This window comes from Gopherus evgoodei, chromosome 4, assembly GCF_007399415.2.
Source record: "Gopherus evgoodei ecotype Sinaloan lineage chromosome 4, rGopEvg1_v1.p, whole genome shotgun sequence".
In the NCBI taxonomy this organism is placed as follows: domain Eukaryota; kingdom Metazoa; phylum Chordata; order Testudines; family Testudinidae; genus Gopherus; species Gopherus evgoodei.
The window spans coordinates 124,626,027-124,648,067 of record NC_044325.1 but is presented as its reverse complement, the minus strand read 5'-3'; the positions used below and the strand labels follow the sequence as shown (position 1 = coordinate 124,648,067).

The 22,041-nt window shown below is 47.6% G+C and overlaps 1 protein-coding gene across 3 annotated transcripts; it reads left to right on the top strand.

The window, feature by feature from the left end:
• Window positions 1-381: 381 nt before the first annotated feature.
• Window positions 382-13,177, top strand: CCDC86 (coiled-coil domain containing 86). Of its 3 annotated transcripts, XM_030560906.1 has the most exons (5): window positions 632-717; window positions 1,090-1,219; window positions 5,305-5,379; window positions 6,306-6,442; window positions 12,958-13,177. In XM_030560906.1, the coding sequence occupies exons 2-4, from the start codon at window positions 1,100-1,102 to the stop codon at window positions 6,423-6,425; spliced, it is 315 nt and encodes a 104-aa protein (XP_030416766.1). In that variant the 5' UTR covers window positions 632-717; window positions 1,090-1,099; the 3' UTR covers window positions 6,426-6,442; window positions 12,958-13,177. The 3 variants fall into 3 exon arrangements, with proteins under 3 accessions (XP_030416768.1, XP_030416769.1, XP_030416766.1); XM_030560908.1 differs by lacking the exons at window positions 632-717; window positions 12,958-13,177 and adding an exon at window positions 382-548 and having other exon boundaries at window positions 6,306-7,224; XM_030560909.1 differs by lacking the exon at window positions 12,958-13,177 and having other exon boundaries at window positions 555-717; window positions 6,306-7,224.
• Window positions 13,178-22,041: the final 8,864 nt, after the last annotated feature.

Sequence of the window (22,041 nt, the reverse complement as noted above, 5' to 3'; positions counted from 1 at the left end):
CCACCCTGAGCCCTCAGCCCCCATGCTCCAACCCCCTCCTGCCTCAGCTGAACCCCCTCCTGCACCCAAACCCCCTCACCCCAGCCCCACTCAGAACCCTCACCTCCCCCCCCCCCGTGAAAATGGGAAAGTGAGCAAGTTTGGGGAAGAGCGAGGGAGGGGGAGGGGCCAGGGTGTTCAGGTTTCTGCCGTTAGAAAGTTGGCCCTACCTTGCCCTCAGATGCCCCTCACAAACATGGCGGACAGGGGGTGGGTTCTGCAATGGTTCCCCTCACAAGCATGGCACCTGACGTCGGTCTGGTTTGATTCTGAGCATGCGTAGAGTCGGGAACGGTTCCTGTCGCGAGCGCCAATGACGTTGCTGGCAGGTGCTCCACGCTGAGAGGGACGGGAGTCTGCAGCTGGACACGTGGGGATGGAGCCAGCTCGGGGCGCCAGGCGGCTGCGGAGGAGCCGGAGGCTGCAGGCGCAGGGGCTAGAGCCGGCGCCCGAGCGACCCCGGGAGGAGTCCATGGCTCCACCGCTCAGCCCCGAGGACGGGCAAGCGGGTGCCCCCGGGGAGCCCGGCCGCGGCGAGAGCCTGGGGGTGGCCCCGGCCCCGTTTCCTGCCCCTGCCCTGCAGCGGCGGAATCCGGCCAAGAAGGGCAAGGAGGCGCCGGCGATTCCCAAGGGGAAGCCTAAATCCGGGCGGGTGTGGAAGGATCCTGGCAAGAAGCGGTGAGGGGGGAGGCTGGGCGAGAAGGTGGGGTACGGGAGAGGGGCGCCTGGGGTGAGGGGAGCCAGGAGTAAGACCATGGAGTGTGAGGCTGGGAGCGGGAGGAGACTAAGGTAGGGTAGGGTGGTGGCATAAGGAGGCTGGGATCTAGGAAGTCTTGTGATTTTCCCCATGATGTTTTACAAACAGACAGAATTGGAGATGGGCGCTAATGCTAAATAGGCACCCCTGCTAACACCTCCCACCCTTGTAAAAGTGCTCTAAAACCTGTTCCTGACTCTGGCCTGTTGCTGTGTGAAGCTGTCTTAGCGTAAATGCACCCCTCTGTGTGTTGGTGCCTGATGGTAATTCTCTCTCTCCCCCCTCTTCTTTAGGTTTTCCCATATGATTCAGGACAAGCCGCTCCGCACCTCCTGGGAGCGAAAGATGAAAGAGCGCCAGGAGAAGAAAATAGTCAAGGATTTTGCCCGGCATCTTCAGGAGGAAAAACAGAGGGAGCGTGAGGTAAAGGGAGGGGATGGTGTAGCACAGCTCACTGCCCAATTATCCCAACCCTGTGTGTGTGTGTGTGTGTGTATGTCCCCTCCCCTGCACCCACATGTTATCACAGCAGTAAACTAGGCTCCAAGAGGAGGCCTGCAATGGTTAATGAACCCCAAGATTTGATGGTCTCCTGACCTTGGAATTGCCACCCCTGTGCCTGTCATGATCAAGTAACTTGCTGTTCTGTCTCAGTTCCTTCAGCTCTAAGTCTCCAGTGCAGAAATGTGCCTCTCAGGCTATAGAAGCCTCCCTCATATCCCCCAGCTCTAGTTCCCACCTCAGCTCACCTCTTGTTTGCCTCTAACTTAAGTGTCATTCTTGAGCCTGACCTCTCCTTTCCACCTCACTCTTGTCCAGTGTCTGGGACCTTACTTGTTGCCTCCATTGCAGCATTGCTTGTGCATGCTGCTTCTTCAGCTCCACCCTGATCTTCGGCTCTCCTTCCTAAGAGTTCCCTGTGCTTCATCTCTCCACAGGCCCCCATGTGGGATAATGATAAATACGAAGGGATACAAATCTGAGTAGCGAAGCCTGCTGTGTCAGGATATAAGATGACCACTAAGAACACGCTGGGCTCCAGGAGAAACTTCTGTTTGGGGAGGTTATTCCATATGTGGTGTGTGGGTTGTTTGCACCTTCCTCTGCAGCCTCTGGTGCGGGCTGCTGTCAGAGACAGGATATTGGGCTGGATGGATCTCACCTCTGATCTGTGGTGGCAGTTTGCATGTGCAGACACCTACTGCCGTGTGCTAATCCCCTCATTTCTGTCCTGAAACAATTCCACTGGTTTTCTTTTCTGTTCTTGATCCAATTTTGTTTAAAAGCCTGAAGCTAGGATGTGGCAGGTTCTCATGGACTGTCTCCTCTTTGCTCTAGCCACCTTCTCTCTTCCTTCACACCATGCAACTTAATTGTATTGCCACCTCTTCTGACACCCTCTGTTGGATGGTATCAAATGTTTGGGGCCTTGCCGGTTATTTTTCCAGTAGAGGAGAAATCAGTGACACAGTCTGGGTATAATCTAAGTGTGACTTTGATGTATTTATACTATACATAAGTTTGGCAGAATTCAATTTTTTAAAATGATTTTGATGGATAATATCAATATTTATTTTTAAACTTTTATTTTTTTTAATTTACATTTTCACAATTGTATGAAATTATGAGGGGGGTCAGAATTATTTAGTGAGGGTCAAACACTGGGATTCAAAGAGTTAAAGCTTTGTGGCTGTGTAGAAGGGTGGGACCGGGGCTCAACCCTCCCTGAGGGTGGAGGGGAGCCACACCAGCTCACCACATTCTGTCAGCCTGGGTCCTGCCCTTTGCTTCCTGGCTGAGTGACAATGCCCAGTCACTTGGGGGCTCCGGCCTTCTGCAGCAAGGCAGAGCAACCACACACAGTTAGCTGGGAGCTCAAGCCCTCTGCTGCAGGGCTGAGCAACAGTACACAGTCAATTCAGGGCTCAGGCCCTCTGCTGCAGGGCTGAGCAACAACATACAGTTAGGTGCCCAGCTGTAGGTTTGGGCAGGGCACCAAACGCAGTGGCAAAGCTCAGGCCCTTTTGGCTCAGGGCTGAGCAAACAGGCAGTCTAGAAGCCCAGGCCCTGGGGCAGAGCAGGGTAACAAGCAGTTCAGGTGTATAAAGCCCAGGCCCTGGCTCAGGGCGGGGCAGCAAGCAACTCAGGGCTCAGGCCCTTCAGGAGGGGCTGAGCAAACAACCAGTCTGAATGGCCTCCTCAGGCGAGGGGGGTGGAGGGGGGAGTCAGCCACCCTTGGAAGGGTGGCAGGGGGAACGCAGGCCCTCTCACTCCACTGCGTCCCAGTCCGGGGCCCTAGTAGCGGCTATCACCACTGATGGTCAGTGGGGATCCTGACCGCAACACACTGACATAGGCTCAGGTGAATCTGAAGCCTGACTGGGGTCGGCTGCCCCCCGGCCACTTCTAATCTCCTTCTCACTGGGTACCTGCCATCCACTGGGCCGTCCAGTGGGTCCCAGACCATGGGCTCCTCAGGATACCAGGTGTCAGGAACTCCAGGCCATTCCTCTGTGTACCAGGTGTGGGGTGGCTCAGGCAGCTCCTCTAGATGCCAGGCATCAGGAAGCTCAGGCAGCTCCTCCGGGTACCGAGCACAGGGCAGGTCAGGCCAGCGCTCCTCCGGGTACCGAGCACAGGGCAGGTCAGGCCAGTGCTCCTCCGGGTACCGAGCACAGGGCAGGTCAGGCCAGCGCTCCTCCGGGTACCAAGCACGGGGCAGGTCAGGCCAGCGCTCCTCCAGGTACCAAGCACGGGGCAGGTCAGGCCAGCGCTCCTCCGGGTACCGAGCACAGGGCAGGTCAGGCCAGCGCTCCTCCGGGTACCGAGCACGGGGCAGGTCAGGCCAGCACTCCTCCGGGTACCAAGCATGGGGCAGGCTGGGCCCAGCGGGAGCTCAGGCACCAGCATCTGTCCTCTCCAACAGCCTCCTCCAAACTGAGCGCCAGGGCCGGGCCTTTATACTTCCTGTCCCACCCTTGACTTCTGGGGGGCGGGGACAGGTGAGGGTGACTCCGCCCACTGCCACGCCTGTTCTGGCTTGTCCCTCTCAGGTGCAGCGGGGAGTGAGGCCTCCTCACTACAGGTTGTTATCACAAATTATCAACATGATGTCAAAATATGCAAAGTAAATAGCTTTAAATCAAACCCTAATAAGTTCTCCAGCAGCACTTTTCTTACTTTGCCCATCTGTACTTTTCAATTACTATTGCTAGAAATATTTTTTCATCAATTTCAGCGTGTATGGTGAAATAAACATTTATTGATAAATATCTAATACTTCCAAGCTTACTCATACACCAGTCCTGGAACAGAGATGGTCAAACAGCATACAGGGCAAATTTATTCTTCTGGGAATTTCTGAACAGCACTAGAGCCTGGTTCCCAGAAAGCAACTTTGCCTCCAGAGTTGACTGATCAGAGCAGTGAGCAAACTCCCCCACCGTTGATGTAGTTTCCTCCTTCCCAGGATCACTGCTCCCAGAACCCTGCATAACCCAAAACTAAGTGACCCAGCATATCTGTCTAAGAGTCAGACTGTTTAAAGGGATGCTCTCCAATTCCAATATTCTATACTTCAAGCCACTCCTTGATCTTCTCTTTATCAGTCAATAGGTAACTGCATAAGGAACAGAAATTTGATAATAGAGGGCTCTTTAATCTAGCAGACAAAGGCATAACAAGATCCAATGACGAAACTGAAGCTAGATAAATGCAGACTAGAAATAAAGTGCAAATTTAAGCTCAGACTAGATGATCACAATGGTCTTGTCTGGCTTTTAAATCTATAAGACTTGTGCACTAAGAGAAAGAACTTGCGAGAGTATAGAACAGTGCCACCTGCTGGGACCACTCCAAGAAATTAAGCCCCACAGCTGGTACATAAGCTACCTCTGGTACATAATGCAGTAGCCCAGCTGCTCAGTGGCACAGGTCCCCACGAACTCATCACCCCAGTTTCCTGATGTTTGCTCTCTTTTCTGGCCCCCCATTGGATACAGAGTGCAAAGTGAGGGGTGTGTCCCGCTGTTCAAAGCCCTGTGTGGGACTCTCTGGCCACCTGAGATCGCCTCTCCTTCCTGCAACTCCGATCCCAGCATTCCACTGAAGCAGTGAATGCACTCCCCTGCCCCCGCCCCGTGGGAGAGGCTTATGAAAGGAGTCGAACTTCCATAGCAGAGGTCTCTAGATTATGGAGCTCTCACACACTCATTGCATTGACTCCCCTGTCCCCCAGGAAGGATCTCTACGCACAGGCACACAGAACTAATTGTTAAAGTACCTAGAGAGAACCTCACTGGGCCTGGTGCAAGAGCTTTCTCCTCTGCAGCTTTTGCCCTCTCTCCTCTCTTGCCTCGCTGATTCTATCTCTCTTACGATCTTTGCTGTGGACCTCTCTCACCTTTTCTGCCTCTTCCCCCTCTGCTTCCGTTCTTGGGCATAACCCTAGAGTGCAGTTTCCCTGAATGGCAGGATATAAAATAAAGTTCACTCTGCTGTTTCTGCAGGAGAAGAAGCAGCGCCGAAAAGAGAACTTGAAACGACGCCTGGAGAATGAGCGGAAGGCGGAGATCGTACAAGTGGTGAGTGTCCTGGCTTTTTAGCCTCTCCTGCAGGGAGACCCAGAACCCACCTTTCCAACATGGGACAGATTCATTTGGGGGGCTCCTCCCCCTGTACTCACTGTGTCCCGGTTGCTGTTCAGGAAACTATATTTGTGTTGAGGCCTGACACGTGTGTCATGTCAGATTTTTGTGAGTTGCTGGGGTCAACCCAGTTTTTCCTCCCTGCAGAGACTGGTTCTTGTAGAGTGCCCACAGCAGGGACAAGAGGGTGAAAATGAACAGAGAGAGAAATCCAGATGGATAGTGGGAAAACCAGCCTCATACTGGAATCTGTGAGCCTCTGGAATAGTCTTTCGTTGCGTGGGGAGCCTGTCACTAAAACTATTCAGAGCTAGACTAGGCAGAGCCCTGCTTTAGCAAACAGCCCTGCTTTGGCTCCAATATGTGTGACTTGCCCCAGTGCTATGGGTGTCTGGAAACTTTCCACTGAAACCGTTTTTGACTGAAAATTGGAGGATTAACTTTTGGGGGTGGGGAGGGGTGAGAACTCTTTTTTCTTTCTTTTTCATTTGAAAAACTGAAATGTTTCCATTTGGAAAATCTGCCATGGTGCCTTCTAAGAGTTGTAGTTGAGTTACCTCATGCTCCCATTCTTCTCTATGGGCTGGACTTCCCAGCCAGACCACATTTCCCATGATGCATCACAGGCAGGACTGCCCCATTCTGTACAGCTTCATGAAGGGACAGTGTGATGCATCATGGGAGATGTAGTCTGACTAGGCAGCCCAGCCTATAGAGGAGAAGTGGGATTATGAGGCACTTGAACTACAACTCTCAGGAGATACCACAGCAGCATTTTTTTCTGACTAGCTGTCCCCAAGAGTTGTTTTGTCCTTGGTCTGTGTTGCTCCATGGCTGAGGTCTCTCTTGCTCCACCCCTGCAGATCCGGAATCCGCTCAAGTTGAAGCGTGCCAAGAAGAAGCAGCTGCGCCGAATCGAGAAGCGGGATACGCTGGCACTATTGCAGAAACACCAGGTGCAGCGCAAAGAGGCCAAGGAGTGAGGCTGCAGCGGGGAAGGGTAATAAAGCCTCAGGGCAGCTGATTCTCTGGGTTCCGTCTGTCCTGACACTGCTTTCCCAGCTATCCTGCCCACCACCTCCTTATGCCTTCATAGGGGACTCATCACCTCTCCTCCCTGCTGTGGGCTGATCAGTCGCGCTGAGTACACACTGCTGAGTACACGCTGCTGGCTCAGACGCAAGAGCAGGGGGTTATACAAAGCCATGGTCTGCACGGCTGCTCTTAAATGGAAACCTGCATTGTATTCTCTTGCACCAGCAAGGCAGGATGCTGCAGTCCACGGCACCGGGAGGTGTCATAAGCCCCGATGGGACAGGGATGAGATATCCTCATATTGCCTGACTTGGGGCAAATAAACCAAAGACTGAGCCAATGTGTGAACTGGAGCCCCTGGTGTTAAGGCCTGAATCCTCTTAAGCAGCACACGCTCACTTGCTTGTGGAGCTGGTGGGAGCAGGGAGCTGCTTCTGGTGTCTGTCTTGGCCTGTGCCTTGATAATTTGATCTTCTGTTAGAAGGAACCACGTGGAAAAAGATTTGGGTTTGTAAGGAACTGGGTTGTGGGCTGGGTGCTGTGTCTGTTGCTGTCTTATATTTTTAGTGGGCTGTCACCTTGGTCTGCGGTAAAGGACACTACTCGTTGAAGAGGTTCCTGGCAACAGCTAGTAGAGGATGATGAGAGTGAATTGTTCCCAACCACGTCAGGGCTGTATATGAGAAGGGATTTGTTGATCCATGCAGAAATAGTGCTCTGGCTAAAGAAATGAAACAGAAAATACCAGCCAAGCCTGTGTCCTGTTCTCTCCTTTTCATCCAAAGGAATGTAAAGCGCAGGGTGTGTCCACAACAAACTGTGGTGGGGCTGGCGGGAGGGAGCCAGACATGCTGTCCAGGAGCCATTCAGCATGGGGAGAAGGCTTGCAGCCCCAGAAGGAGCAGCGTGTATCCGTGCGCTGCCCATGCCCACTAGTGCTACCCATGCAGCTCCCATTGGTTTCAGTTCCTGGACAATGGGAGCTGTGGAGTCAGTGCAGAGGAGCAGGGGCAACGCGCAGAGCTGCTTGCTTGTTTGCTCCCCTGCTCCAGGAGCTGCAGAGACATACCAGCTGCCTCCAGGAGCAACGTGGGGCCAGAGCAGGCAGGGATCCTGCCATAGCCCTGCTGCACTGCTAACCAGGAGCCACCTGTGGCAAGCGCCTTCTGGCCAGAGCCTACACCTCACACCCCCTCCTGCATCCCAAACCCCAATCCAGAGCCCACACCGAAACTCCCAGAGCTTGCATTCCTCACCCCCTCTTGCACCCCAGCCCCCTGCCCCAGGCTCATCCCACATGCCGAACCCCTCAGGCCAGAGCCTGCATCTCTACCCTAGCCCAGTGAAATTGAGTGTGGGGGGGATGGAGTGAGAGGGGCAGGGTAGGTCCTGAGTTGATCTTAAATTCAGAAAGTGATCTTGTGCGTAAAAAGATTGGGCACCACTTCTGTAGATAAATTCTAAGGGGGCACAAGGAAGCAGAGGGGCTAGAGAGGAATGGGGGAGCCTGTGTGTGAAGAGTGAATTGCTGGGAGGGGACAGCATGGAGATGGGTGAGGGGTAGATCTATAAAAAGAAAGAAACAGAGTGGTGAGGTAGGCCTGAGGTGAAAGGAAAGGGGGTGGTAGTGAGGATTAAGGCTGGGCATGAGGGACACTTAGAGAGTCGGCCAGACACGTATCAGATAACAGGGCCATTGATTGATCCCTCCTGCCAGGCCAATGCCTGTAGCAATAGATCACCCTGTCACCTGCAGTTGGCAGCTCTCAGCTGCTGGACTTCTGCCTCCAGCCCTGCCGGGCACATCCTGTCATCTTGCTGCACCAGCAGGCCTAGCAACCTGCTGAGCTGCTGCATCCATCCCGCAAGGTGAGTCTTGCAGCTGCCACAATAACAGGCCTGTGTGGAAGAGCCTGCCTGCCCAGGCTCACTATGGTAAATGGTGGAGCCCATAGCAGAGTGGCAGCATTCCCACTGAGGCTGAACTGCTCCTTCTCCAGTGGGCATAGGGTGGATGTGGCAGCAGCTGCGGAGTTCTGCCCAGCCATGCCAGTAACCAGGGTTTGCGTCAGTCCCTCTCTTACCAGGCATTTACGTGATAGCAGGGTGTGTTTAGCAATTGCGTGGGTGCCTCTGTCCCCGGTAGATGCTGCACTGCCAGGGATCTGACTCCCCTACCCTTGGGTAGGAATGGACAGGCAGGAGCATTGGGGTGCTCTCGGGAATTAATATAGGGCAGGAAGCACCAGAGCTAGTTTTATTCCCAGTCCTGCCACTGGACCTCATTATCTCCCTATACCTGGAAGGTCTGTAAAACCTCCAAGGCCCAGGAGGGGTTAATGAAGTGATGCTCTGACAGTCTTGAAGGGCTGATTGGGAGTGATACAGGAGACAACCCCGAGAGTTCCCTCATGGATCTTGCTCCATGGAACAAATTAGGGTATTTGGCAAGTCCACAGGTCCTCTAACTAGGAATACAATATCCAGGTGGTTGGCTAAAATGTCTGATATACCTGGGACAACAGGAACAGATGTCTCAACCATAGCTGCAAAAGAACTAAACCCTTCCATGTTTGAGTTAGAGGAATCTAAAAGGTTAGAAGATTCCTGAGACCAGGTTCAGCAGTTGCTCCAGTAGCAACTGGAATTTTGATTTAAGGGGGAGGCTCAGCTTGAGAACTCCACATTACAAGAGAAAGGTTTAAAGGATGAGCTGAAGATTAAAAAGCTGTGATGCACTTGTGATAAGCAATGGCTTGAAATATTAAGGGAGCAAGATTGCTGTTTAAGGAAAATGGCCACAAAAGCAGCAAGCAGTAAATGTGGTTCTGAACTCTCAGAACCAGCAAACTCTGGCTAACCATGCATATTGCCAACAAGAGGCAGCTTGCTTATAGGAAGAGCTGCAGGCGATGAAGGTAGTAAACAGTGCAGCTCAGGGAAGCAGTGCTGTAGTGAGCATTAAGAAAGTCGGGTTCAGAAAATTGGAGGAAACGAACAGGGTTAGCTCTCGTACAAGTTCAGCAAACTTTTCTGGACTTCCCTATGGAAGTAATATCAATAACCTGAAAAGAAGTGAAGTTTTTCTTCCCGGGAGGGGATTCTGATTCTGTGGAGAAACAATGGGTGAAATTAGTGCATGGAAATCCTGAGTTGACTCAGGATGGGAAGGTACCATAGAATGTGATGTAACATGGTCTGAAGGAACGTTATTGTCACAATTTGGCTTAACAGTGAAAACAGCAGTAATATTTAATAATTCATATATTGCTTTGAAAAGTAGGTAAAATACAGAAAGGGCAACCCTCAAAGAAAAAACCTCAAGGTGCACTGCTGATACCAACAATGGGCCACAAGTTAAAAAGGAACCATCAAAGCAAACAAAATAAAGGGAGACCAAGGAAAAAAGGGGGCAAAGATAAAAATCTTGCCCCCTATGAAAATAAGAGAATTTCTGACCCGAGTAGAAATTGGCTTTGGAGAAAAATCGCTACAGTATTAGCCTAGGGATCAGATTGATAGGCTACCCAGTGAAGAATTGCTTCTGAGATTGGCAAGTCATGGGAAGAACATACCTATGGCTTCCCCATGCTCCCAAGACCAAGTATGGGCGACGCTCAGCCTCCCTATCTCCCCAGTGTCAGCAAACAAACACGCTGACCTTGTGGCACATTTAAAACACGATAAATGGGGAAGACCCACAGTATATGTGGTGATTAATAGCAGAGCATTCAAACAAAATATGTTAGTAGGCAAAAGTGCCCCATTTGGTACTGGTAAAAATAATTTATTTGGACTACCAGTAGCAATAAAAAGATTGCAAAGATTTAATGAAACAAAGCCAAGTGCCATTTAGCTAGCCAATGTTTTTGGTTAGGAACAAATCAAGGAATAGGACAATTCGGCCTGATAAATTTGGATGGCAATGGAGTAATAGGAATAGATATGTTGAATAATAGTAGCCAACTAGTCATAGGCGCCAACTTTCTCCTCTTTCCCGTGGGTGCTTGACCCCCCCACTTCTGCCCCTGGCCTCGCCCCCACTCCCTCCCTGCCATGAGGTCCTGCCCCTGCCCTGCCTCTTCCCACCCCTGCCATGCCCCTATTCCAACTCCTTCCCCAAATCCCCGCCCTGCCTCCTCCCCTGAGCATGCCATGTTCCCACTCCTCCCCTCCCTCCCAGAGCATGCTAATGCTGCCAAACAGCTGTTTGGCAGCGGCTGGGCCAGAAGCGCTGGGAGGTAGGCAGAGGAGCGGGGGACATGGCGTGCTCGGGGGGGAGGAGGTGGGGCGGGGGGGTGAGGGGAGCTTGGCTGCCAGTGGGTGCAGAGCATCCACTGATTCTTCCCTGTGGGTGCTCTAGCCCCGGAGCACCCATGAAGTCAGTGCCTATGCAGCTAGTATTAATGGCAAAGTGAACACTCATAGGAGGAACATTGAAAGAGCTCAGTAGAATAGCAAAGCAGATGAACAGTCTAAGAAAGGAACTAAGGAGGGGATTGTATGGCAGCCACAATTCCGATAGTAGTACTACAGAAAAGGGACTCCGAAATAAATCAATTAGTAACAAAAGAAAAACATCAGGGATGAAAGATTTGGCGGAATGAAACAGGATTATTGTTAGCTACCAAAACAGATGATGACATGTTTGTATAGGTTGTTCCAACAGAAGTTAGATCTGAAATTATAGCCTTAGTTCATAATAATGGACATTTAGGGATAGATAAAACTCTTAGTAGGCCAAGTATCAGAACAGATGTGGAAGAATATGTAAACAACTGCCTACTTTGTGCTGCCAATAATGCAGATACTAAGATAGTAAAAGGTTCATTGGGACATTAAAGAATAGAAGGCCCATTGGTCACGTTACAGATTAATTATATTGGTCCACTTGCAAAAACTGCAAGAGGAAAACAGTATTGCCTGGTAATATTGGATCCTTTTATAAAATAGGTAGAGGCAATCCCAATGAGAAATAAGTCTTAACTACAGCTAAAGACTTGGTAGATTATGTATTCACTAGGTGAGGTATCACTAAGGAAATTGATTCAGATCAAGGGTCACACTTTATAGGAGAAATTATGAAGAGGCTGTGTCAAGCTTTTGGTATTAAAGACTGCATATAGCTGGACAACCTCAGAGTTTAGTACAAATAGAAAGAACAAACAATGCTAAAGTAGTGAATCATCAGGGTAAGGCTTGGGACCAAAAGCTTCCTTTAATATTAATGGCCATCAGAGGAAAAGTAGCTTCACATGGAGTAACTCTGTTTAAAGCCAGGACTGGGCAAAATAGGAGATTGAACAATGATGGGTGGTTGGAATGCCTCCAGTCGAATTACAACCTAGGGTATTAACAGATCAGTGGATGCAACAGTTATTAAAATACATTGCTAAAATGCATAAACAGGTAACAATCGCACTTAAGGCAAATATCGAACAAATGGATAAGAAGATGGGACCAGTCCTGCACCCACAGAAATAGCAAATATATGATAAGGTTATGTATAGGCATACTATAGAAAAGGGCCATGTATTTAATCCAATATGGATGGGACTAGTAAGAATTGTGAACAAGGCCAGTCCTACAGTATACCAACTAGATAATCGTCAAGGAAAGAGAAAACTACCAAAGTGGCCCCATTCATCTCAACTAAAGAAATGAAGGGGAGAGGCAGTAAAATCAAGTTAAAATTACAGTATAATTAGTCATTTGTTTTACTTTGTTTAAAATAGGGAGAGAGGATCTAGTTTATAAATTATAATTAAAATGCAGCCAGTGCAGCAAGAAAGAGAATGGTACAAATTTCTGCCAGAACTAAAGGCACAGGATGTAGTCAAAGTTTTGAGTCATTAGCAGCAGTACAGGTGGAGGATCCATTTCAGCCAGTGGACCAAAACCCACAGATTATAGAAAGACTATTAAAAAACAACCCTGAGAGACCCCTCACTGATGTCAGTATAGACAGGGAAAGAATTTGACAGGTTTGTTGTGTGGATACTTGATCCACATGTTCCATCTTGAATACCAATGGAAATCCCATAGACTTGATACCATATGTTTCATCTGACAAAAACGTGATTCGAGGCATTCACAGAATAGAGGGCTCAGTCCCATTAAGCATCCCTTTAATGGTGGAAATAGGAAACAGAAGAATGGCAGGAATTAGATTAGTCCTACTTCCATGATTACCAATCAGTTTTGGAATAATAGGAAGAGATATTCTTACACAAGTGGAATGCAGTTGATTTTGTCAGTGGAATTTGTATGGGCCATAAATTGAAAAATAATTGTTGCAAATAGTTAAAAATGATCATAGTATAAAAAACATTTATAATTGTTAGTGTTTATTGTATGTAGTTAACGATTAAATTGTTTTTAAATTATATATATAATTTTTCAAAAATATTTTATAAAGATTGTTATAATTAAAAACACGCCTCAGGGAGAAAAACAGTCTTTTCTTATCATGTTTTGCAGAAAGAAAGAGTCCAGATGGTGAATGATGCAGTTCTATTCATCTTGGCTCTTGTGGGTATCCGTGGTTACTGGTTTCTGCTGCAATGGTGTGAATTCAGAAATTGTGAAAACAGCAAAGCTCCAGTGGAGTAACCCTAACCCAACTGCTGTCGCTAACAGTAACGTGAGCTGCCCCTTTACGTTTCCAAAACCAAACAATAAAAATGTTGAGAATTGGGTAGTTGGGATCACCATGGGACCTGTAAGAATGCAAAGCTCACACATATGGCTTATTTCATTTGCCCACGCTGATGGTCAGGGTATTGTGGGTCCCCACCATGTCCCCTTGCCAGGACCAGCAGGATGTAAATGGAAGCTGAGGAAAGGAATAATATGGGGAAGGACGGTTAAAGTTGGACAATGGCAATGCACTGTAGTAAATGGATCAGGAGTATTTGTATGGTCCAACAGTCTCCTAGTCTCATCTTACGCTGGGGTTATGTTCCGCTGTCAGCGCATAAAGCAAAAAACGCATATAGTCAAAATTACATTGAGTGTAATGGCGGGCAGAATCGCCCACACTACAGGAACGGTATTTAAATTGTTATTTTTCTCTTTGTTTTGTTTTTGCCGACCATGCAAAGCTGAATTCACGCATGTTAAATGCGCATAAGATAGGACTTGCCTGTATCTCTGAATATCCCAAACACCCCTCCTGTAATTGCAACACCAATCAGTAGTATCCAGGCAACAGAAGAAAAGAATAATATCACAATGATATGTAAATAGTCCATTGGCATGAATAAGGGAGGATGGTATGTAATCCACCAAACTGAGGTAATAAATACAAAAGGTAGCCAGAGATAAGACACTTCATGGGTAACTCCACCAAACCCATGGGATGAAGGAGAGAACATACAGATCTCTAATCTTAAGTAGGCAAAAATGTAAATGAGTCTGGATACAAAGGGAAGAAAGATGGGCACACGTTACTGACATAACATCACCAAAGTGAAATATGATGATTATAAATAATGGCCCTGGAAAAGATAAGCCTATGTTATGATTTAGAGGAGGTGGGGGTCTGCATCTGGAAATACAGTGGATTAAGTAATTGTACATACATTCCAAATCTGATGAGGTTCAACAAGGACAAGTGCAGAGTCCTGCACTTAGGATGGAAGAATCCCATTCACTCTTACAGACTAGGGACCGAATGGCTAGGAAGAAGTGCTGCAGAAAAGGACCTAGGGGTTACAGTGGATGAGAAGCTGGATACGAATCAACAGTGTGGCCTTGTTGCCAAGAAGGCTAATGGCATTTTGGGCTGTGTAAGTAGGGGCATTGCCAGCAGATCGAGGGACGTGATCATTCCCCTCTATTCGACATTGGTGAGGCCTCAGCTGGAGTACTGTGTCCAGTTTTGGGCCCCACACTACAAGAAGGATGTGGAAAAATTGGAAAGAGTCCAACAGAGGGCAACAGAAATTATTAGGGGGCTGGAGCACATGACTTCTGAGGAGAAGCTGAGGGAACTGGGATTGTTTAGTCTGCAGAAGAGAAGAATGGGAGGGGGGGATTTGATAGCTGCTTTCAGCCACCTGAAAGGGGGTTCCAAAGAGGATGGCTCTAGACTGTTCTCAGTGGTACCTTATGACAGAACAAGGAGCAATGGTCTCAAGCTGCAGTGGGGGAGGTTGGTTGGATATTAGGAAAAGCTTTTTCACTAGGAGGGAGGTGAGGCACTGGAATGGGTTCTCTAGGGAGGTGGTGGAATCTCCTTCCTGAGAGGTTTTTAAGGTCAGGCTTGACAAAGCCCTGGCTGGGATGATTTAGTTGGGGATTGGTCCTGCTTCGAGCAGGGGGTTGGACTAGGTGACCTCCTGAGGTCCCTTGCAACCCTGATATTCTATGATTCAAGGGGAAAACCCTCATATGCTTTTATAGCATGATATCCCCTAACTAGGAAAAGAAGAAAGGGAAACCATAGTGTTAAAATGGGCCCATAACAACATTGAAATGAACTGCTTATTTAATATTGATCCATAAGAAGGGCACAATAGAATAATGATTCATTGTGTGCATCCACAGGAAATCATATCAAGAGATCAGTTAAGTTTGCAACACCCTAGTATGAACATAATATAGCAGAATAATGGCTGTAGAAAGGTTAAGAAGAGTCAAGTCCTGTTTTCCTATTGGTGTAAAAGTAGCAGAAATATAAACAAGAAAACATGAAAGTGGAACATGGAGGATTGTTGGCCCTAACAATTTCAGTGACATCTTCACCATATTATGGGATCCAAGCCTGAGCAAGTTAGAATTGGTCCTTACATAATAAAAGAGGGTGTTAGAAGGCAATTGATCATAAATCCCCCTACTTAAAAACAGTGGTAGTGATGTTACCTGAAATTGGACCAGCTAGTAAGCTTAGGGAGGACTAATGACCCACCAGAGTTTGACAGAAAGCAGCATGTTTATTATACTGATAGCTACGCTCAAAAGAAGGGGGGAGAGGTGTCACACTTGCCTACCCACACTCCCAGCACAGGCACAGGACTGGAGATGTCAGGATCCTTCAAGGTAAGTGTCCCACAGCGCAGTGATGGATGGTGCAATGAAGGTAAGTCTTCCCACGGCATGATGGAATGCAACGCAGAGAACAGCTGGCCAGGCTGTCCAGGTGAAGGGCCTTCATGGGAGGTACAAACTTGTGAGTGCACTCTTGAACACATTGCCCCTTCCTCTTAAGGATCTGCTCCTCATGGCCTTGACTAGAGATGACTTGGTTGGTCACACTCCACCTCTGGCAGTGTCCATGCATTGGGGGTGTGATCGCTGCCTAATCAGAGTAACACTGCCTGCGATGAGATGACATGGCGACATCTGGTTGGTCACACTCCACCTCGGGCAGTGTCCATGCATTGGGGGGGTGATCACTGCCCAATCAGAGTAACACAGCCTGTGACTAGAGATGACGTGGCGACATCGGGTTGGTCACACTCCACCTCGGACAGTGTCCATGCATTGAGGGTGCGATCGCTGCCCAATCAGAGTGCCAGACATCTTGTCTACCTGGGAGCTCTTCCGATCTTCCAGCTGTTCAAGTCCATTCCAAGGAGGAGGGGGACAGCCACTTCACAGGTATTCAAAGGGAGAGGAGACAAAGGGTGGGGTGGGGGGAGTGTAACAGATCTTTTGAGCATACAGGTTATACAGAGCATACAGATCATTGCTGCTCCTACAAAACTCCGCCCCTTGCTCTATGATTACAGTATTGTAGTTATAGGGCACTGGTGATCTGTTGCAAATAAACCAAACTATCATAACCAGGTGAATGTAACTAAACCGTTACAAGTGACTAAACACCAGATATAATATAAACACAAATTCAAACAATCACAATCATCATAACTGGGATTACAATAAAACCATCACCATTACAATAATTGGGTACATTGACAAACGAAATGAGGCCCAAGTTTGATGCTGCAATAGCCAACAAACAATATATAAGTCGCTGAGGTCAGAAACTCCTTAAGTACATACAACAAATAAGATTTATAGTAGTACCATAGTTGTCATGCAAGGTTTAACTGATTTGGAAGATACATAGTAACAGAGAACTTAGTGAAATTGCTGATACTTAAACTAACAGTTGTTAAAATGTTGCAGAATCCCCTATTACTAACAGCTGTTCTCAAGAGGTCTCTGTGGGGGGAACAAATCCAAGACCTGAAAGACAGGGCCTATGAACTACCCTTCAGGGCATGGGGAAGTAGAACCAGGGTGCATAGAGGAAAGTGTGGAATTAACAATATCAGAAAATGTAAATAACAATACAAATGTATCAATAACAAAAACCGACAACAAAATGATTATTAGAGAACCTAACAAAAAATACACTCGATGCATTGGGGACCAAAGTCTTTTGGACAGAGGTGGATGTGATTGATAATTTGGTTGGAGATGGGGGAAGTAGAGAGAGGAAAAGGCATTTATTCTCTGTGGACCCAATGCTAGCACAGGACACCCACCGGAGATAGACACATGGAACACAGAACACTGACCACAGACTTTGTTGTGACACTATAACCATGGTATTTCTGTAACTCTTCAGCTGGTACCAGCTCTTCTGATGTTCCAGTTCGGAGGCTGAAAGATAGAAGCTGGGAAACATATTAGCACAGTGCTCCCACTGTGGCAGACCCTGCTCGTTTGAGTTGTCTGTGGTGTAGCCATTTCCCCTCCTGGGTTTTATCTATGCCACCCAGGGTTTTTGCTAACTCTATTGCTTGCACGGGAGTCAACTCAGTCTCTGCCACAGTGTGTCCGGTACTTGGGGCTGGCCCACCCCCTGCGGGCGCAGGCCCATCATTCTGGGCCACCCTCCGGAATGCTGCAACACGGTGTCTGGGGTCCGGCCATCCAGGGATAGGTCTGGATCCAGATCATACCAAATATCCCCATCCCAATCATCATATGGGCTTTCACCCCAGTGGCAGCAACCCGGGCTGAATAAGCCCCCAGGGCTCTGTTGTCCCGGGCAGACCCCTCCAGGACCAGGTCCTTCAGGCAGGTAACTGCCTGGCTCAGAACAACTTTCTTATTTAACATGAGCTCTAGTTCAAGAATTGTACTCCCAGGTGGAACTGCCCCTGGCATCCCAGGGTCTGCCCCTTTCTTTTGGAGCCATTCTAGCAACACCCCAGGTGGCGGTGCCGCTCCCCAAGGGGGAGTGTCTTCTTGCTTGGGCTGCTTCGCATTTGTCTTCCCCTTGTCCTATTCTGGCATACTTAGCGGCATCCTTTTCTCCCTGCAGTGGGTTGCCAGCCTACCACTTTTTCAAGCAGGCCTGAGCCGAACCCACTAAAGAAGCTAGTAAGGGGCACCAGGGAATTTACACCTAATTCTCGCTCTTGCCCTACGCTGGCATACAACAGCAGCGTCCTTTTCTCCTTTCAGTGGGTTGCTAGCCTACCACTTTTTCACAGAGGCTCAAGCCAGACTTACCCAAGAGACCACTGGGGGGCACCAGGGGACCCCTATTCTTGGGTCAAATCCTCCACTAAGCTGCCCGCATTCTCCACTAGTAATGTTACCTGAAATTGGGCCAGCTAGTAAGCTGGTATATTTTTGATATTAAAATACTCTCTGGGAGCCCTTTTCATAAGCCCCCCATCAGAATTAATATATTTTCAAAAATGAAAACATTTAACATTGTTTTTTTAGTTGAAATGCTGATGCAGCTGTTAGTTCAGTGTTTTCTTCGGGATCTTAAATATCACGTCAATATAGTGTCATTGATCTGTTCAACAGAATCAGCCTGGCTGGCCAGCTTCTTCAGAGATCTCCTGCAGCTCTCATTCAGCACCTCCAGACTGGCAGTATCTAGGATCTTGAGGACAGACTGAAGCACTTCTTCACCCTCTCTCATCTTCAGGAGGTTAACTATGGAGGACTAATGACCCACCAGAGTCTGGCAGAAAGCAGCATGTTTATTATACCGATAGCTGAGCTCAAAAGAAGGTGGGAGCGGGTCACACTCAGACTCACATACTCCATCTCCCAGCACAGTCACAGCACTGGAGATGTCAGTATCCTTCAAGGTAAGTGTCCCACAGTGCAGCAATGGATGGTGGGACAAAGGTAAATCTTCCCAAGGCATGATGGAATGTAACGCAGCAAACCACTGGCCAGGTGGTCCGGGCGAAGGGCCTTCACAGGAGGTACAAGCTTGTGAGTGCACTTGTGAGCACATGGCCCCTTCCCCTTTTAAGGACCTGCTCCTCATGGCCTGTAACTAGAGATGACTTGGCTGCATCTGGTTGGTCACAGTCCACCTCGGACACTGTCCATGCAGTGTCCATGCATTGGGTGTGTGATCACTGCCTAATTAGAGTCTTGTCTGTCTAGGAGCTCTTCTGATCTTCCAGCTGCTCAAGCAGCCCTTTCATCCCACAAGCATTCCAGGAGGGATGGGGAAGGGAAAAGTCACTTCACAGGTATTGAAAGAGGCAGAGGAGACAAAATGGCGGCGGGGAGGAGGGAGTGTAACAGACCTTTTGAGCATACAGGTTATACAGAGCATACAGCTCACTGCTGCTCCTGCAACAGTTGGCCCTAACAATTTCAGTACCATCTTCACCATATTATGGGATCCAAGTCTGAGCAAGTTAGAATTGGTCCTTACATAATAAAAAAGGATTTTAGAAGGTGACTGATCATAAATAACCCGTACTCCTTAAAAACAATGGTAGTAGATTTAACCCCCATGAATATCTCATTTATAGAACCACAGTGTACTAGATACATAGAAGCCCTGTTTATAGGATGGAAGATATGGGTAGGAAGCAGGGCCGGCGCTTCCATTTAGGCGACCTAGGCAATCGCCTAGGGTGCCAGGATTATTGGGGGGCGGCATTTTGCCGGGGGGGGGGGGTGCGGCAGGCAGCTCCAGTGGACCTGCTACAGGCGTGCCTGTAGAGTGTCCGCTGGTCCCGCGGCTCTGGTGGACCTCCCGCAGGCACGCCTGTGGCAGCTCCACCGGAGCCATAGGACCAGCGGACCCTCCGCAGGAATGCCTGCGGCAGGTCCACTGGAGCCGCGGGAGCAGCACGCGGGGCGGCGAAATGGCCGTGCGCCTAGGGCGCCAGAAACACTGACGCCGGTCCTGATAGGAACCCAACTTTTAACAGGATCCCTGCTAACAAAGTAAAAAGAGATCTGCTAGACAGAGCTCTATGAGAGGCAGGAACAGGTCTTGAAGGGTTAAATAGCATAGATGTAGAAGCGCTGGCTAATAAATTAAATGCAGCAGGGGAGCACGTAAGAGCTTTGTCTAAACTCCTTAAAATAACTTTAAATGAGATAAGCACTAGCCATCAGCTGATCACTAGTTTTCTCCCTTGATGGGAGAAGCTACAAGAAGTGGATCACTTAGCAGTATTACAAACAGTGGAGGTATTACAGAGCAATGTATCTCTGGCATTAGCTTGTATACAAGCACAAACATGGACTAATGATGTGGTAAAGGACATCATAAGGGATGGAATGAGTGGGATTTTGCCTTTGGAAATAAGGAGCATTATGTGGAAATATGCTATTGTCTCTGAACAACAATTGTATTCTTGGTGGGAAATGATAACTTTTACACATGATGTACAATTAAATCAAATTACCACCTATATAGTGATGATGTCTGATGCTCAGATAAAATGGATTGTGGAATTAGGATTAAGTGTTAATGACAGTGTAATGCAGCCAGTGGAACATAAATTGTAGGGCATGAAACAAACTGTGGAATTTGAAGCCTGCATGGAAAAGTGTAGTATTGGATATGTTTGCAGTTATGATGCTATATAACCATATGATATATGTTTAAATTCAGAAAAGAGAAGATGTCATTACCAACTAGATCCTTTTCCACTTAATGGTGTGAAAGTAAAGCAAGAACTGACAGGGATTTCAATGCATATGTATAAACAAAATGCAGCTGTTGCTCATTATTGTAGGTAACAAAAAGTATAAATGCTGCTGTAATTGTTTACCGAAGAGAGACCTGCCTGGGACTGGGGCAACCCTGTGTCCTAGGGCATCCCTCCCTCTATATAATTGTAAAAAAAAAAATTAAGTATCTGACTCTGCTGCACCCAACCAAAAAAATAAGAACTAAGTTTTTCTCTGACAATGGATCTGTGGTTGTGTTTATAGGAAATAAATGTGTATGTACTGGAAGTTGGTGTAACTGGTTTGAAGTTAATCATTTGTTTATCATAACACGTGATCCTCAGGAAAACCAACGTCTATGTAATATAACTACTATAATAGGATGTGATTTTAATTTTTCATTGCCTGAAATAAAAAGTGAAGAAGTTAAGGATCAGTTTCAGATATATAGCAAGATTAACCCAATACCATTGGGAATGAACATAAGTTTAGTTAGGCAGCTATTAAGGCATCCTGACTTACAGAAACAATTACAGAAAGCTCAGGAAAGTACACAAAAAGTCATCATCATTGTACACCACTCTAATGATGAAAATGAACAAGTTATGGAATGAATGTAAAAAGATACTAAACATAAGTGTTGGAGGATATTTTTGGAATGGTCTCCCACAGCAACAGGATTCTTAATGCTATTCTACACCCTTTAGTAATAATTTTAGAGTTTCATGTTTTGGTGGCAATTACACTTATTGTTTTGGTGTGCTTGCCCAAGCAGAAATTTAAGCAGCTGAAGCATGTACAGTCCACAAGTATTAAAAGAGCTATAATGGTGCACAAGGTGTGCAGTCTTAGTGAGGCAGAGTCAGGGATGATGAGATATTTTATCAGCAAGAAGAAATATCTGCTTGGTCTCAAGGAGAGCCTTGAGCCCATGCTGAACAAAACTGGACATCAACTGAACTCACTAATAGGTGTTGGGTTGATAAACAAGTATATCACACAACAAGGAGGAGACTGATACAAGAGATTTTTCTGGCTTCTCTATTCTGTGTGGAAATACAGCACCAGAAGCAGTTTCCAGCACTAAAGGAGCTGATCTGTCACCGTTAGTTGAAGCAGGGAGAGATCATGATTTGGGCTTATTTGAGTTAGTGAAATTGGAGTGGTGACATTGAAACATAATGTTAAGGTACATATAAGTATATTATATGTTTAATAATCATAAGGGTGTAAATAGTTAATAGAGATAGTTTTAAACGGTTATGATTAGGGAAAACAAGATGGCGGCCACAAGAAATCAAAGCTGGGAAAACCAAATTGAAGGCCTTAGAATGATCTGGCCAAGGACAAGCGGGCAGGTTCGGGGTGAAATAAAGGTCATTCCAAAAACCCAAAGAGAGGAGTCAGTTAGGTAGAACGCAGGTCTTTAAAGAGATCCAGCATTAATAACACAGGTTTTCAATCAGTCCAGCTTTGATTGAGAGATGAAGGCCTTGAAACTGATTGGCTGATTGTTGTTAGAGGTGTGTTGTTGTCAGATGCTACCGGTGTGGTGCTCTGCTCTCTCTCTGTTGGTATCACTCGGCTGCGTGCGTGTGTTCCCTCTGTGTGCTGCCCCAGCTCTGTGCAGATAGCTGACACAGCAGACCCAAAGAG